The sequence below is a fragment of the Triticum aestivum genome, chromosome 7D (genome assembly GCF_018294505.1).
Source record: "Triticum aestivum cultivar Chinese Spring chromosome 7D, IWGSC CS RefSeq v2.1, whole genome shotgun sequence".
In the NCBI taxonomy this organism is placed as follows: Eukaryota; Viridiplantae; Streptophyta; class Magnoliopsida; order Poales; family Poaceae; genus Triticum; species Triticum aestivum.
Genome location: NC_057814.1, coordinates 164,213,776 through 164,230,919, shown reverse-complemented (window position 1 = coordinate 164,230,919; position 17,144 = coordinate 164,213,776). Strand labels below are relative to the sequence as shown.

The window sequence follows — 17,144 nt, the reverse complement described above, 5'->3', positions numbered from 1 at the left end:
CCCACCATATACCTTTCTCAAAACAGCCACCATACCTACCTATTATGGCATTTCCATAGCCATTCTGATATATATTGCCATGCAACTTTCCACCGTTCCGTTTATTATGACACGCTCCATCATTGTCATATTGCTTTGCATGATCATGTAGTTGACATCGTATTTGTGGCAAAGCCACTGTTCATAATTCTTTCATACATGTCACTCATGAGTCATTGCACATCCCGGTACACCACCGGAGGCATTCATATAGAGTCATATTTTGTTCTAAGTATCGAGTTGTAATTCTTGAGTTGTAAGTAAATAAAAGTGTGATGATCATCATTATTAGAGCATTGTCCCATGTGAGGAAAGGATGATGGAGACTATGATTCCCCCACAAGTCGGGATGAGACTCCGGACAAAAAAAAGGAGAAAAAAAAAGAGGCCATAAAAAAAGAGAAGGCCCAAAAAAACAAAAAAATGAGAGAAAAAGAGAGAAGGGACAATGTTACTATCCTTTTACCACACTTGTGCTTCAAAGTAGCACCATGATTTTCATGATAGAGAGTCTCCTATGTTGTCACTTTCATATATTAGTGGGAATTTTACATTATAGAACTTGGCTTGCATATTCCAATGATGGGCTTCCTCAAAATGCCCTAAGTCTTCGTGAACAAGCGAGTTGGATGCACACCCACTTAGTTTCTTTTTGAGCTTTCATACACTTATAGCTCTAGTGCATCCGTTGCATGGCAATCCCTACTCACTCACATTGATATCTATTGATGGGCATCTCCATAGCCCATTGATACGCCTAGTTGATGTGAGACTATCTTCTCCTTTTTGTCTTCTCCACAACCACCATTCTATTCCACCTATAGTGCTATGTCCATGGCTCACGCTCATGTATTGCGTGAAAATTGAAAAAGTTTGAGAACATCAAAAGTATGAAACAATTGCTTGGCTTGTCATCGGGGTTGTTCATGATTTGAATATTTTGTGTGGTGAAGATAGAGCATAGCCAGACCATATGATTTTGTAGGGATAACTTTCTTTGGCCATGTTATTTTGAGAAGACATAATTTCTTAGTTAGTATGCTTGAAGTATTATTATTTTTATGTCAATATTAAATTTTGTCTTGAATCTTTCGGATCTGAATATTCATACCACAATTAAGAGAATTACATTGAAAATTATGCCAAGTAGCATTCCGCATCAAAAATTCTGTTTTTATCATTTACCTACTCGAGGACGAGCAGGAATTAAGCTTGGGGATGCTTGATACGTCTCCAACGTATCTATAATTTTTTATTGTTCCATGCTATTATATTATCAATCTTGGATGTTTTATATGCATTTATATGCTATTTTATATGATTTTTGGGACCAACCTATTAACCTAGAGCCCAGTGCCAGTTTCTGTTTTTTCCTTGTTTCTGAGTATCGCAGAAAAGGAAAACCAAACGGAGTCCAATTGACCTGAAATTCAACGGAGATTGTTTTTGGACCAGAAGAAGCCCACGGAGTACCGGAGATGGGCCAGAAGAGCCCCGAGGCCACCACGAGGGTGGGGGGGGCGCCCCCCTACCTCGTGGCCGCCTCGGAGACCCCCCCCCCTAACTAGTTCTCGACGCCAAAACCTCTTATATATACAGAAACCCCCAGAACATAACCTAGATCGGGAGTTCCGCCGCCGCAAGCCTCTGTAGCCACCGAAAACCTATCTAGACCTGTTCCGGCACCTTGTCGGAGGGGGGAATCCATCACCCGTGGCCATCTTCATCATCCCGGCGCTCTCCATGACGAGGAGGTAGTAGTTCACCCTCGGGGCTGAGGGTATGTACCAGTAGGTATGTGTTTGATCTCTCTCTCTCTCTCTCTCGTGTTCTTGATTTGGCACGATCTTGATGTATCGTGAGCTTTGCTGTTATAGTTGGATCTTATGATGTTTCTCCCCCTCTAGTCTCTTGTAATGGATTGAGTTTTCCGTTTGAAGTTATCTTATCGGATTTAGTCTTTAAGGATTTGAGAACACTTGATGTATGTCTTGCATGTGCTTATCTGTGGTGACAATGGGATATTCACGTGATCCACTTGATGTATGTTTTGGTGATCAACTTGCGAGTTCCGTGACCTCGTGAGCTTATGCATAGGGGTTGGCACACGTTTTCGTCTTGACTCTCCGGTAGAATCTTTGGGGCACTCTTTGAAGTACTTTATGTTGGTTTGAATAGATGAATCTGAGATTGTGTGATGCATATCGTATAATCATACTCACGGATACTTGAGGTGACATTGGAGTATCTAGGTGACATTAGGGTTTTGGTTGATATGTGCCTTAAGGTGTTATTTTAGTACGATCTCTATGATAGATCGAACGGAAAGAATAGCTTCGTGTTATTTTACTACGGACTCTTGAATAGATCGATCAGAAAGGATAACTTTGAGGTGGTTTCGTACCCTACCATAATCTCTTCGTTTTTTCTCCTCTATTAGTGACTTTGGAGTGACTCTTTGTTGCATGTTGAGGGATAGTTATATGATCCAGTTATGTTATTATTGTTGAGAGAATATGCACTAGTGAAAGTATGAACCCTAGGCCTTGTTTCAACGCATTGCAATACCGTTTGTGCTCACATTTATCAATAGTTACCTTGCTGTTTTTATATTTTCAGATTACAAAAACATATATCTACCATCCATATTGCACTTGGATCACCATCTCTTCGCCGAACTAGTGCACCTATACAATTTACCATTGTATTGGGTGTGTTGGGGACACAAGAGACTCTTTGTTATTTGGTTGCAGGGTTGTTTGAGAGAGACCATCTTCAACCTACGCCTCCCACGGATAGATAAAACTTAGGTCATCCACTTGAGGGAAATTTGCTACTGTCCTACAAACCTCTGCACTTGGAGGCCCAACAACGTCTACAAGAAGAAGGTTGTGTAGTAGATATCAACATCCGCCATGTACGCCTCATCGGCGGCCTCCACTGCGAGGCGCTCCCTCGCCTCTTGGTCCTTCTGAGCCATCGCCACCCTCACCACACCCGGTGCCGGCGGGACGAGGTGGACAAGCCCCGTCCCGAATGGGAAGTTGAGCCTCGCAGCGGAGCCGTGGAACCGGACTTGCCACCGATCGTATTCGAGCGCCGCGAGCTCTGCCATGTGGAACGACCCGATCCACTTCCTTGTGTGGGTCTCCTGGTCGGTGATCTCCGCTACCCATGCCCCCCACGCGCGCTGCTGGACGCCAAGGTATGTCCTATGTGGTTCCCGCGGCGGAGGGAGGTCCGGGAAGTCGGTGAACCATGTGGGGGCCGGCGCATCGGCCTTGCCGTGGCGGCTCAAGGATGCGCCACTTGACGATGAACCGCGGGCGTGGCGGCTCGGATTCGCGCTGTGGATCGGCGGCGGGGACATCAGGCCACCGCGTACGGCCAGTGGGAGGAGAGGGGGCGGCGGGGAGCGACGTGGGGAGTCGCCGGCGGCGGAGATGGGGAGGAGAAGAGGCAGAGGAGGCGGAGAGGAAGAGGAGAGGAAGTGAGATTTTTTTACTCGGCCACCGAGCGGTGGAGTAAATATAGGGAGAACCGCAGCGGGTGGATAATTTTTACTCCCGTATGGCCGAGTGGGGATCGGCTAGGTGCGGATTAGAGGAGTAAAACCGGGTTTTTAGAAATGCCCTTATATAGGTAAAGCCATAACCACGATACAACCACAATAGAAAACAGAGGTCCACAAATAACAACAAAAAAGGAAACAAAGAAAAGTTCACCCTGGGGCGACAACACAACAATCCCACAAAAATAACAAATAGTCTCAAGGAGGATAAGTAACAATAATAAGGCTCATTGTACTTCCTGGCCAGCTTGTCAACCGCCATCTTGGCCATGCCCATTTGGTCCTCCTTCGATGCATTGTATGCTAAATAGGACCTTCAACACGTCGGGGTTATTTCATTGTCGGGGTGAGGCAAACTTGTTTTTTGCTTCGTGTGTTTGTGAGGGGGTGGCGCCAACTTGTTGATTTCGGGCCGAGCTGTCGGGTCGCTGCCTTCTCAGTCTTGTTGTCGGGCTCCTCGAGCGGTGTATTTGCTGTGGAAGACCCACGTCGTGCTAGCACTGAGGGAGGAGCTAGAACGGAAAGCTTAGACATCAGAAATCCAAACCAATATGAGAACTTGTCGTAGAGACGTTGTTGCTAGGCCTTGGCAATTGATATAACCTCAAAGTTGAAAGGCGGCCAGGTTGAGAGATTGAGGTCCTTGTGGGGACGAAGAGTCAGTTTAGTTGGCATCCACGCCCTTGCACGCCTGTCCTGGATGTTCTCTGTCGTCTGCCTGGAACATGTTTGTTTGGTGTCCTCGCCAAAAGACTGCCCGCCCAACCTGATTGTCCAAGTAGTACGATTAGCCTGCCCCAATTCGAAAAAAAAGAAAACAGATTATTAACCCAGGCAGGGTACTTAGCCTGGTCCAGGTGACCCATACCCTGCACCTGGAGGTGCTACAGAAGCAGCATGGCTGCAATTAAACGCTTTACAGCATCCCGACGCGCAATAGCAACATCTGACTATAGCTGGCCAAATGGGCCGGGCCGGGTCAAACAGGCCAGCCCGCGAGCACCCGGCATGGCCTGCCATGGGCCAGGCACGGCACGGGCTAAATGGGCCGTGCCCGGCACGCGGCACGCCTTGGGCAGTGCCTGGGCCTAGAGCCGGGGCACGCGGGCCGGCACGACATGACCCGTTTATATATATATATATATAATATAGCCCAATATGCCTAAAAACCAGCCCAACGGGTTGAAAATGTGCAGCCCAGTATGCTAAACGGGCCATCGGACCGGCCCGTTTACTAATCAGGCCGTGCCTGGGCCAAGGAGCAGCGCCCGTGGGCCGGCACGGCATAGCCCGGCTATTAAACATGCCACGGCGGGCCGTGCCGGGCCAGGCATGATTAGCACAGGCCGGGCCGGCCCGTTTGGCGAGGTCTTCATCTGACACACAACGGCAGGCCAAGGACAACAATCAAACAGACATATATCAAGCTTGCCTGGCCAGGCAATATTTTCATTCTTCTGAGGCTCGATCCAGGCAGCTCATTTCACCACGCATGGTCTCCAGGACATGAACCAAATTAACCCGACAATCAGTGCAAGGAGAGCAATTTTGAGAGGCAGAGGCAACAAAGTAGGAAAGTTAGGGAAAAGGGAAGTCCACTTTAATGTGTACGGTGTGATGGTCAATTAGGTTTATGTAGGATGAAAACCGACGATACATGTGAACACAAAACAACTAGCTACGGAAACACCTAAACGAATGCCATAAACCAATAAACCTAGAATATCGGTCAACTCACAAATTCTAACCCGCATTTTTGGCAAATTCTCTTGTCTTCGTTTTTAGCGCATTCAGTTTGGTTCTTTGATTTTCGGTGTAGAAGTGCTCACCTCTAACCGTAACAACTATTTTTTTTCCAGAAACAACGTGGCAAAGCGTGTATCACCCTGTAGTAAAGTTTATATCGCAATGTAGTCTAACTGGATCACTCAGCCAAATGTTTTGTATTTGAAATAAAAATGTTTTGTATTTGCATGCCAAGATGGCAGTGTAATACACACGCTTGTTAATTGCCAATTGCAGGTGTCTACCAGCAAATGAATTACGCATGCTTGCTAATTACTACCCATTCCCTAAACAAATATAGACCTGTTAGATTACTTTCTCCGTCTCAAAATAAGTGTCTTCGCTAAATTAAAGACACTTATTTTACAACGAAGGAAGTATTATTTTAATATTTTAAAAGGTCTTATATTCGTTTAGGGAGTAAATTGTCAATTGCCGGTGTCTACCAGCAAAGCGTGTCCAGCTGCCAACATACGGGCTCGATGGGGGGTCGGCAGAAATGAATAACGCACGCTTGCTAATTGGCAGTTGCAGGTGTCTACCAGCAAAGCGTGTCCAGCTACCGCCAACGGGGCAGTGGGAAGCAAAGGCAAGCGTGCGCATGATGTATAATTTTAGTTTGACATCTCGCCAATTCGCCATGATCAGTTCATCAGTACAACAACAGCAATAATTACTGATCATAATAATTCAGATCAACAATTTGGACTCCAACAGCAGCCACACATTTGCTTTACTCAGGCTACTCTACTACGCATGAACACGAATCAGAGCGTAAGCGTGACACGGTCACAGGAGGCCGTGTCGCCGTCGGGCCGGCTGTAGGGGACGGCGCGTGCGGCGACCCTTCCCTTGCGCTTCTCCATGAACCGCTGCAGTGACGCCTTCCTCGCCATGGGCAGGTCGCCGTCCCCTCGCGCGGCGCCTGCTGCGGCAGCGACACGGAGCAGCTCGGCCGCCCTATCGTCCGGGACCTCGTCCAGCACCAGCACCTGCCCGCCGTAGAAGATGGTCATCTGCGCGCTCGCCGGCGCAGGACCCGCCGCGTGGTCGTCTTGCGCGGGCACTTCGGCTCCGGGCATGAGGGGGAGGACCACCGTGGCCACCGGCCGCGCCTCCGCCGCCTTGATGCAGCGGCTGAGGACGCCGCACGCTGTGGTGAACCGTCGGCTCTGAGCGCTCCCTGACGCCGCCATTCTTGGCGCTCGATCGATCGACCCTTCTGTACGCTCTCGAAGACTCGAACACCCTGTCGGCTCTGCCTCTGCTAGTTGATCGGGTGTTGTGTTGGTTGGAGGAAGCAAATTGATGGACTGGAGATGGTTAGATGGGTTTGATTTATAAGAATCGCGCGTGTCCTCTTGGGTGTTGCTGTCAAACGTGGGGACGTGGGGTGTTTCTTTCTGGCCTTTGGAGGAAGGAAATTTCTTGGCACGAAGAACACGTGCTGGTCGACAGCAAGATAGTTTCAGGCCTCTTTTGTTCATAGGATAGGATTATCATAGGAATAGAAATTTTACAGGAAATAAGATGACATGTATCTCAAATCCTATGAGAAGGAATAGGAAACGAGATGTCATTTGATTGACACCAAAGAAATTTTTCCATTGAGTCTAGGCTCATTTTTATTTTCCTATAAAATGTGGAGGATAGGAACAAATCCTATGTAGGAATAGAAATCCATTCCTATGAATCAAAGGGCTCTAAAGGAAAAAATCCTATAAAAATCCTATCCTCTAGAATTCCGATGAAATTCCTTCAAACTAAAGGAGGCCTCAACGTGTTGGCTAAGGGTCCTAGTGGTGGCCCTCGGCGCGGCAGCGTTTAGTTGTTAATTCGGCGGCGGGCGGCGGGCAGAAAGCATAGAGATTAGAAATTGACGGAGCAGGTCTTTTTCCACTGCCGGGGAGACTTGTATGAGATCTTACATTTAAGTGAGATTGCGAGATCAACTCTAAGAATTCTTATTTAGACATTTCAAAAAAAAATCTGAAACTATTTGTAAACATTCATATAGGATATGTCTACAACTTCGAAAAAAATCAGCTCAAAACTGATGTACATTTAGAGATTGAAGAAAGAAGATTTGGAATGTGAATAGGGGTAGCTTTGGATGAATAGTACTTTGACACTATTCACATCAGATTTTTTTTGTCATTCATTTAAGTCGAATTAGGAACTGGAACTTTGTAAGATTGTACAAATATTAATGTATGTCTAAATTTTTTGGAAATGTTTGAGTATGCATTTTTTTTAAATTGATCTCATTGATCTCATCTAATGTGAGATCTCATACAAATCTCCTCTGACTCTGGTGCAATGAGCATCGATACAAGAGGCCCCTCGGCAAATGTATCCGGCGTTCAGTTGCTAACTTGTGTATAAACTAAAAGAGCGTCAAACTATCAAAAAAGACTTCACACCTCGTTTTATAAATAAGCCATAAGGGCATCTCGAATGCCGACCCTCAAACTGTCCGCATCCGTCTGGACTGTGCGGTCAGGATCGCGGCCATCCAACACGGTCCTGTATCGGTCTGCTCGGCGGTCCGGACGTGTTTTCTCCCGCAAAGCGGAGATAAAATGTGTGTGTGCGGGGGGGAGGGGGGGAGGGGGGTTGCGGGAGTCCAGACGGCAGCCACCTTGGACTCTGACACCCATGCCCACCAAATCAGCCCTCTCGGTCCCATTTTCTTCCACTCCATCACATCTCTCCCTTGCTTTGCATCCGCACCCTCCACCTCCACGGTCGCCGCTGTACCTCTCCAGCCGCCACACAGGCATTGTCGGACGTTCACGACCAACACCAATGCGCCTGCTCGCCTTTTACAATGGTGATGTCCATCCTGGAGCCGTTTGTACCCAGGTACACTCCGCCACCCTATCGACGACCTCCATGGCGGCCACCATGCCCGGCAAGTGTTCGGTCAAATGTCATTGAGCTTATTCTCGGACGCCATGTCATTTTTTCAGAGTAAGAAGGATGGCAGGGTACTCGACCATGGAGGATGAGTTGTTGTGCGATGCGTGGTTGTCGTATCTGCGGATTACGTAGGCAGGAGCCGAGGAGGGACCTTCTGGCAGCAAGTACATGAATCGTTTCACGCACGAAAATACATTGCACTCGACGACATGCACATCATCCATGATCGCAATGTGAGGTCATTCTCTTATCGATGGTACGCCATCCAGACCATCATCACCAAATTTTGTCACGTAGTTGCTCAGCTGGAGGCAAGGTGGCCATTGCATGCAACAGAGGAGGAGATCATAAGTTTTGCTTCTTCTTCGACAAATAATAGATTGAATCATTCATTCACTCAATGTTGCTCTACATATTGTGTAGCCCGTACGTGCTGTCGTCATGTATCACGGGACAGAGTGACGGCCATTTACGTACACACACTGTTGGATGAAACCGAAGGGGCGGTATGTGTGGGACGACATGATCCGTTGAAAAACTTGTTGGACGTCGAATTTGAGACATTTTTGTACTAGACTTATTTGCATGCTCTCTATGAATGTTTTGTGCTATTTTTTCTGAACTTTGATGAATATCAGTCGGTTTGCATGAATTTCCTCCAGTAAATTAAAAACCCGCTTGAAATGTTTGCGGGCAGCGTTGGATGGCCGTCTCTCGCATCCGTGTTCGCGGACTGGTCCCTCCATGTCCGCGGACGGATATAAGAGAAAATTTACGAGTCACCGTTGGAGATGTGCCCTAACCACGATAAACCAGAATAGAAAATGGAGGTCCACAAAAAAAATAAAAGAGGAGGAGATAAAAAAAAGTTCACGTTGGGACAACAACACAGCAGTCCTGCAAAAACAACAAATAGTCTAGATAAATAACAATAATGAGGGACGCCAGCTCCTTGTGAGCTTGTCAACCGCCGACCTATCCCGCCGCTTGCAGAGAGGTTTTCACAGCTGCATGAAACAACACATGTTTTAAATCACATTAGTGGCCCTTACGGGTATACTTGCTCAATAACAAGCTTATTCCTAATACACCATAGAAATCACGCCAAAGTCCCAAAATTTAACCACATCATTCTGCAGGCATGTCCAGAGAAAGCGACTATGAGCTGATAGAACCCAGGAAGTCGGTAGGACAAAACCCATTGCCCCATTCCCTAAGTCAACACAAGAAAAATTGTGCAAAAGCACAATAAAAGAATATATGATTAAGTTCCTCTACAATGCCACAGAGTGGGCACATGCCATCACCAGGACCATTCATTTTTAGAACATGGTCATCCTAAGGGAGTTTACCCCAAACAAGTTGCCACACAAAAATCTTAATCCGAAGAGGGAGTCTAGTTTTCTAAATCTCCGTTAATTTCTCATGTCCATGACCCGTCACCAGGCGCACATAAAGGGATTTGGTGGAGAACCTACCTGAGGGATCAAGCCGCCGCGCCGTGGTATCCTGTAATTGCGAGGTGCATTTTCTAACGAAGGGAGTAGGATAAATAAAAGTCTATGAGCTAAAAGGAGAGAACGGCGTGCTAGCTCTCTGGCGGCAATTTTGCAATATTTCACGCCACAGTGGAGGAGAAGTGCCATCGGGATTTTGCGATAATACTTGTAATTTAGGAACTTTAGCTGTAAAGATGCACACTGATGATCTAGGTACATGATTCACACGAAAAGTTTACCTAGATTTCGACCCTCTTTTTGAGAGGTAATACCTACCCCTCCTTATTGTTTTACCATACCATGTATGAAGAACAATACAAGGATTGTATAAGTGTGTGATCGTAGAATGATTTGTTGTGCAAGGGTGCCTTGACCTCGCCTTATATAGGGCTGACGAGGCTGGGTACTACAACGGCTGAGTTGGCCACACCACTTTATCGACATATTAAACTTGCACTAAAGTGGCGACGTTCGTTCGATCATATGAAGAACGGAGGACTCGCAAAAGCATACCGATTTGGGGAAATGGAGAAACGGGCCTCTTGGCCGAATGGGCTAGCAGTTGTGGTTTGGCTCTGCGCGAGCAATAGATAGATATGCGCGAGCAATAGATAGAAATGAGCCTCTCGAGCTACTAGGTAGAAATTGGTTCAATCCTGTTCTGATTTTCTGATTTTGAAATAGGTTTTGATTTTCAAATCAAACCAATTCAGTTTCAAAAATCCTACAAAAAATTAAATAGAATAATATTTCAGTCTTAGGAAGAATATTTCCATCCCAAATATTATTTAAAATACATAAATATTTTTATGAAACTCCATTTTGGCCTTTATAAATATTCCCTAAAAGTTAATCGGGATTCTAAACAATTTGAACTCAAACAAATAACCAAATAACATTCAAAAAGTTTACGACCTATTATTTCAAAGTAATATTATCTTCTCTCATGGTTATTAGAATATTTTAAAAATCTAATTTAAAATCCAAAAATGATCATTTGGGAAATTCCTTTTATTCCCTCTCAAATCAATATTCATTTAAAATAAAAAATCAAATCCTAGTCAAAATTAGCTGATCTCAAGTAACACAATCAAGCTTTAATTAATTCTACTTAAATAACTAATATTCCAATATTTAGAATTTTGGGATGTTACAGCAGCTTAGCAAACGCGACCCCCTTTTGATAATATCGGCATACCTATGGACTTAGTGTGATCTTGAATCTCTAAAATATATTGGCTACCTATGGACTTAATTGGTCTTAAATCATAAAGTATAACAGTTAAGTCCTTCGCTCGGCCAACACTTGTATTCATGCAAATTTGTAGAGGTCCCATTTCATCTCATGTGTTGCAACATAATGGAACTTTCCTAGGGTAAGCTAGTTAAAACATAAGTTTCTTGAGATATGTTGACATTCATGAATTATCGAAAATCATTGAGGGGATTAAGGGCACTTTCATTTTAGGAAAAGCAATGTTATATGGGGACAAAAGTGTCATACCCCTACGCAGAGGTAAATTGGCTTTGGCAGTAGTGGCGGAGCTACCAAAAAAATGCTGGGTGGGCCGGATAGTACAAATAGTGGTACCAAATTAAAAATCTATACATTATTGTGGGATAAATTTCATATAAAACTTTACTCCAGCCCAGGGCGGGCCATACCCTTTGAGCCTTGACATAGCTCCGCCGGTGCTTGGTAGTCATGGGTTGTGGGCCAGCTGCAATGGAATTGGTCTGGACTCGGAGGCTACAAGAGGTGAGTAGTGGCAAGAAGAGGAGACACTGGAAAAATTGATCAGGCTTTGCCTTCTTCCTCCTTCGGTTACTTCTTCTTTTTGTCCCAAACAAGTGTATCGTCTCTTGCTCCTCTACCTTTGAAATTTTCTCTTCCCATCCTTGTCTCTCTTCTCTAGATTATACCTCCTCCCTAAACATTGGTTTGGTGAATCTAACTCATACATTGGAACATTATATCCTCTATTTGTTTGAGAGTAGAATATACTAGAGGTCCTAAAAGTATTTTGGGTGTGTCAATTGGGTCCTATAAGTATGAAAATGTACATCTAACTTCAAAAGGTGAATATATTATTAATTGCAGTTCCTAACCAGGTCTGACCTGCCCACGCGACGTGTTGACTTATACCATGTAGACAATACAATATTTTTGCAAAAAAAAACCCTAACAAATTGTATATTCTAATTTAGTGACATAATTGTTTTGTCTATTCACTCAAGGATGGTAGTATTTATCTCTCGACAACACAATTTATTTTTCCAATTCTATGAGGAATTGAGGGAGCATAAACAAACATCTTAGTTGTTTGGATTTTTTTTAGTGCTCGAGCACATCTCGACGAGAATTGTTGTCGTATCCAAGCATACCTTTACAAGTGCTACCATGTCTTCAAGATTGCAAGATGGAAAGAGAATTGGGGATTTAGAGAGAGGGGCCATTGAATTAGAATATAGAGTTTGTTTGGGTATTCTTGCTAATTATTGCATCTATGGCAGTCAACACACCATACAGGCAGGTCAGACCTTGGTAGGACTGACTACAAACAACTTATTCACTTCTAAGACCTAGGTGTGCATTACCATACTTATAGGACCCAACTAACACATTCGAGATACTTTTAGGACCTCGAGTTTTGATTTGGAATTGCTTTGTTTCATCCTGAGCTAGGGACATGACACAAAGGCAAGTGTATGCAAGATATATAATTTGGCACCTTGCCTACTTGCCACCACTTCTTCAATGTTGCCAGTTGTCATCACGCACGTCAAGAATGGGGCCTTGGCGTTGATGTTGTCCAGGCAATAATCATTGGAAATGTTTAATTTCTTGCTATTGTTCATGTCACACTTTTTTTGTAAATATCAAAAAAATTGCAAATACCAATCTTCCGCTCTATTCATCTCAAAAAACAAATCTGCTTTATTAATAGATTGGGCGAATCAAAAAATTGTTTCCTCGACTCTACCTGTCTCATCCCAAAAAATCTCTGCTTAGAAGCATTTGAATTAAGGATCTAAAGTTGTCGGAAGAAGAAGGAACTTAAATTTTGACATGCCTTCTTATCTCTTAAGTTACTAAGGTCCCTAGGAATGGAGCCTCTTGGTGCATTTAGGTAGTTTTTGTATTCGTGGCCCCATATGTCAATGAGTGGATAGAATGCAGGCCACGGTTGGGATGATTTGCATAGGAACGTGATGATCTTACATTGATCTATAGACAAATCTTTAAATTTGTGAATATCTTTAAATTTTTTGATTATTTCTGAAATTCGGGGAACTTCTTCTGAAAGTAATTTACTAAGCTCCCTATGAATGGAACCTCTTGTTGCATTGAGGTAGTTTTTGTATCCCATACGTCAAGGAGTGGATAGGATGAAGGCTGCAGTTGGGCCTATTCCATAGGAATGTGGTGCTCTTATGCTGATCTATAGATAAATCTTTAAATTTGTAAACAATTTTCTAATTTGTGAATAGCTTTAAAATCCCTGGACATTTCTAAAATTTGAGGAACTTCTTATGAAATCCGAGATCATTTTCTAATTTTGCCAACATTTTTTAAAATTCATGAACATTTCCTAAATTCATGAATACTTTTTAATCGATGAACATTTTTCAAATCCGTAAACATTTTTAAAGTTCATGTTTTTTATTGTTTACAGTGTTTTAAAAAATCATGAACATTTATATTTTATAAAAGTGTTTTAAATATTCTCTTTACTTTTTTAGTTTTCCTTCCTCTTTGTTTTTTCTTCCGCTTATCTGAATGGGTCAAGGCCCAATAGGGCAACTTGCCAGCCAACAAAGATAATGTCTTGGGGCATGCACATTTGGTCGTCCTTCGACGCGTTGTACATTAAATAGGACCCTCAGCGCGTCTGGGTTATTTCATTGTCGGGGGTGAGGCGAACCGGTTTTCTACTTCGTGTGTCTGTAAGGGGGTGGCACCAACTTGTTGATTTTGGGCCGAGCGGTCAGGTCGCTACCTTCTTAGCCTTCCCGTTAGGATCCCCGGGCGGTGTACTCGCGGTGGAATACCCATGTTGTGCTAGCACTAGGGGAGAGCTAGAACAGAAAGATCAGACATGGAAAATCCAAACAACATGAGCACTTGTCATGGAGACGTTGTTGCTAGGCCTTGGCAATAGATACAACCTCAAAGTTGGAAGGCGACTCGGTTGAGAAATTGAAGTCCTTGGGGGGTGGGGGTGGGGGGGGGAGGGGGAGGGAGCCAAAATCAGTGCAAGGAGGCAGCACGGGTGAATTGGGTTATGTGGGGGCGTGCATTGTGCATAAACATAGGATCATACCTATATGTGCGTGCAAAGTAGGAAAGTTAGAGAAAAGGGAAGTCAATTTCAATGTCTATGGTGTGATGGTCAATTAGGTTTATTTAGGATGATAACCGATGATACATCTGAACACAAACAACTAGCGATGAAAACACCGAACCGGATACCATAAACCAATAAACCAAGAATATTGGTCAACTCACAAATTCTATCCCGCATTTTTCGCAAATTCCCTTGCCTTCATTTCCAATGCATTTAGTTCGGTTCTTTGATTTATGGTGTAGAAGTGCTCACCTCTAACCGTAACAACTCAGAAAAAAAGATCAAAAAACGACGTGGGTCACTCAGCTAAATGTTTGTATTTGCATGCCAAGATGGCGATGTCGTTACACACACTTGTTAATTGTCAATTGCAGGTGTCTACCAGCAAATGAATTACGCATGCTTGCTAATTGCTACTCCTCCTATAAACAAATATCAGACGTATTAGATTATTTCCTCCGACTGAAAATAAGTGTGCTAAATTAAGGAATATTATTTTAGTGATCTAAAATACGGAGAATCTTATATTTGTTCACGAAGGGCTAATCGCAATGGCCGGTGTCTACCAGCAAAGCGTGTCCAGCTGCCGACACGGCCAAGTGGGAGCTTGATGGGGGGTCGGCAGAAATGAATTACGCACGCTTGCTAATTGCCAATTGCAGGTGTCTACCAGCAAAGCGTGTCCAACGGCTGCCAACACGGCCGAGTGGGAAGCAAAGGCAATCGTTCATCTGATGAACTGATCATGGCGAATTGACGAGGAAACAACAATAATTTCTGATCACAATAATTCAGAGCGATGGTCGTCTCCTCCGAGGCGACTCGGGGGCCAACCCTAGCCGCCGCCACTTAGTCCCCCCGTCTCCCTCCCTCCATCCGCCGCCGCCAGAGGTGGCCAGCGGCGCGGCCGCTCGGCACCCATGAAGGTGGCGGCGGGGACCTCGGCGGATCCACCCTGCATGGAGAACCTCAGCATCCGGGGCGGTGGCCCCGGGCGGCTGCCAGCGGCGTGGCCTGTGCGGCGGGCGGCGGCGCAGGGTGCAGGTGGGCCGCCTTCCCGGTCGCGCGGGCGGCGTGGAGGCGGCGGGCGTCGACGGCTGCAGCAGCTTCCCGTAGGTCGGCTGTACCTTGGAGAATCGGCGTCCACAACCTCAATCTGCTCCGATCCGCGCCGCCCCCTGTCCCTGGTGGCTCCGGTCGCTGTTTTCTGGATGGCGGGTGTGCGGATCTGGTGGTTGGGTGCGGATCCGGGGGAAACCCCTGGCCGGCGCGGCGGCCACATTGAAGACGTCGCCTTTGGGCATCGTTTTCCTTGCTGAAGGCTTCGGTGGGCTTCCTGCACCTCCCACCCCACCCAGCAGCTCAGGTGAAAGCCTCAGTTCCTCGATTCATGTCGACGACGGCACCTTGGTGGCGTAATCCTTCCCGAAGGCATCGTCAGGGAAGTGCTCAAGTGGTGGTGGAGTCGGTGGTGGTTCGGCGGCGGATTGTATTAGTCTGATCTTCATCTTCGGCAACTTGCTCTGGTCCAGGTGTGGAGGGCTTCAGCCGCTGGTGCAAGGGGATCGGGGTCCCTTCTCTGGTGCCATGGATTATGGAGACTCCTATCCTTGACCGATGCATGGTGCTGCATCCTCTTGGCCTTCTCCGGGGGTTTTCAGCGCCTTCGTTTCGACAACTCTCGTCCGGTGCTCTGCCTTGCTGCTGCCGGCAACGGTGACTGGGTGTTCGGCTCCCCGTTTCGTGTGGGTTTGTTCCTGGTGCCTCTTCTTTGGCTGCTTGGGAATTCTGATCTGGGTTCTAGGGTGAACCACTTCACAGGCCACCGGTGCGGCACCCGTCGAGCCCGGGTGAAAGGGTAGAGGCCCTTTGCGGAGGCAGAGTCAGGACATGTGTTGCCCCTGTTTTTGGTGGTAGTCAGTGACACAAAACATGCACGGTGGTGCCTTCCTCCCATAGCCTTAGTAGGTTAGCTGGCTTTGGCATAGCGGCGTTCGGTGACATTGTTCTATGCCTTCGAGTTGTTCTATTGAGCACAATGTATCTTTATTTTCGCTCTTTGGTTTCTTGTTATAAGTGGCAGTCCTGTAATCCTGGCCGGTTGATGGCTTTGTTAATTCAAAGTCGGGCTCTTTTTGAGCCTTCGTTCAAAAACAAAAAATCAGGGAGACGGGGACAAGCGAGTGGGTCAACAATTTGGACTCCAACAGCAGCAACACATTTCCATGGACCCTAAATTACTCAGGCTACTCTACTACGCACGAACACGAATCAGAGCGTAAGTGTGAGATGGTAGGGGACGGCGTCGCCGTCTGGCCAGCTGTAGGGGACAGCGCGCGTGGCGAGCCTTCCCTTGCGCTTCTGCATGAACCGCTGCAGCGACGCCTTCCTCGCCATGGGCAGGTCGCCATCCGCCGCCTCGCAGCTCCCACGCGCTGTGCCTGAGACAGCAGCGACACGCAGCAGCTCGGCCGCCCTATCGGCCGGCACCTCGTCCAGCACCAGCACCTGCCCGCCGTAGAAGATGGTCATCTGCGCGTGCTCCGGCGCAGGACCCGCCGCGCGGTCGTCTTGCGCGGGCAATTCCGCTCCGGGCATGAGGGGGAGGACCACCGTGGCCGCCGGCCGCGCCTCCGCCGCCTTGATGCAGCGGCTGAGAACGCCGCACGCCATGGCGAACCGTCGGCTCTGAGCGCTCCCTGTCGCCGCCATTCTTGCCGCTTGATTGATCGGTCCCCCGGTACGCGAACTCGCGGTGTGGGTTGATGAGAGGGAGCTGTAGGGGAGGGGGAGCTCTGCCTTGATCGGGGCTTGTGTTGGGTGGAGAAAGGAAATTGATGGATTAGGAGGTGGTGAGATGGGTTTTGATTTATACGAATCGCGCGTGTCGTGTGGGCTGTTGCTGTCAAACGTGGGGGGACTTGTTGGGGTGATTCTTCGCGGTCTCTGGCACGAAGAACACGTGTTGGTCCAGGGCCA

The 17,144-nt window shown here is 46.5% G+C and overlaps 2 protein-coding genes across 2 annotated transcripts; both read right to left on the bottom strand.

The window, feature by feature from the left end:
• Window positions 1-6,043: 6,043 nt before the first annotated feature.
• On the bottom strand, window positions 6,044-6,713 carry LOC123168940 (protein TIFY 11e-like). Its single transcript, XM_044586803.1, has one exon. It carries the CDS (start codon window positions 6,589-6,591, stop codon window positions 6,163-6,165), a length of 429 nt encoding a protein of 142 aa, XP_044442738.1. The 5' UTR covers window positions 6,592-6,713; the 3' UTR covers window positions 6,044-6,162.
• A 9,529-nt stretch (window positions 6,714-16,242) lies between these two features.
• Window positions 16,243-17,013, bottom strand: LOC123167703 (protein TIFY 11e). The gene has a single exon (XM_044585559.1). It carries the CDS (start codon window positions 16,875-16,877, stop codon window positions 16,437-16,439), a length of 441 nt encoding a protein of 146 aa, XP_044441494.1. The 5' UTR covers window positions 16,878-17,013; the 3' UTR covers window positions 16,243-16,436.
• Window positions 17,014-17,144: the final 131 nt, after the last annotated feature.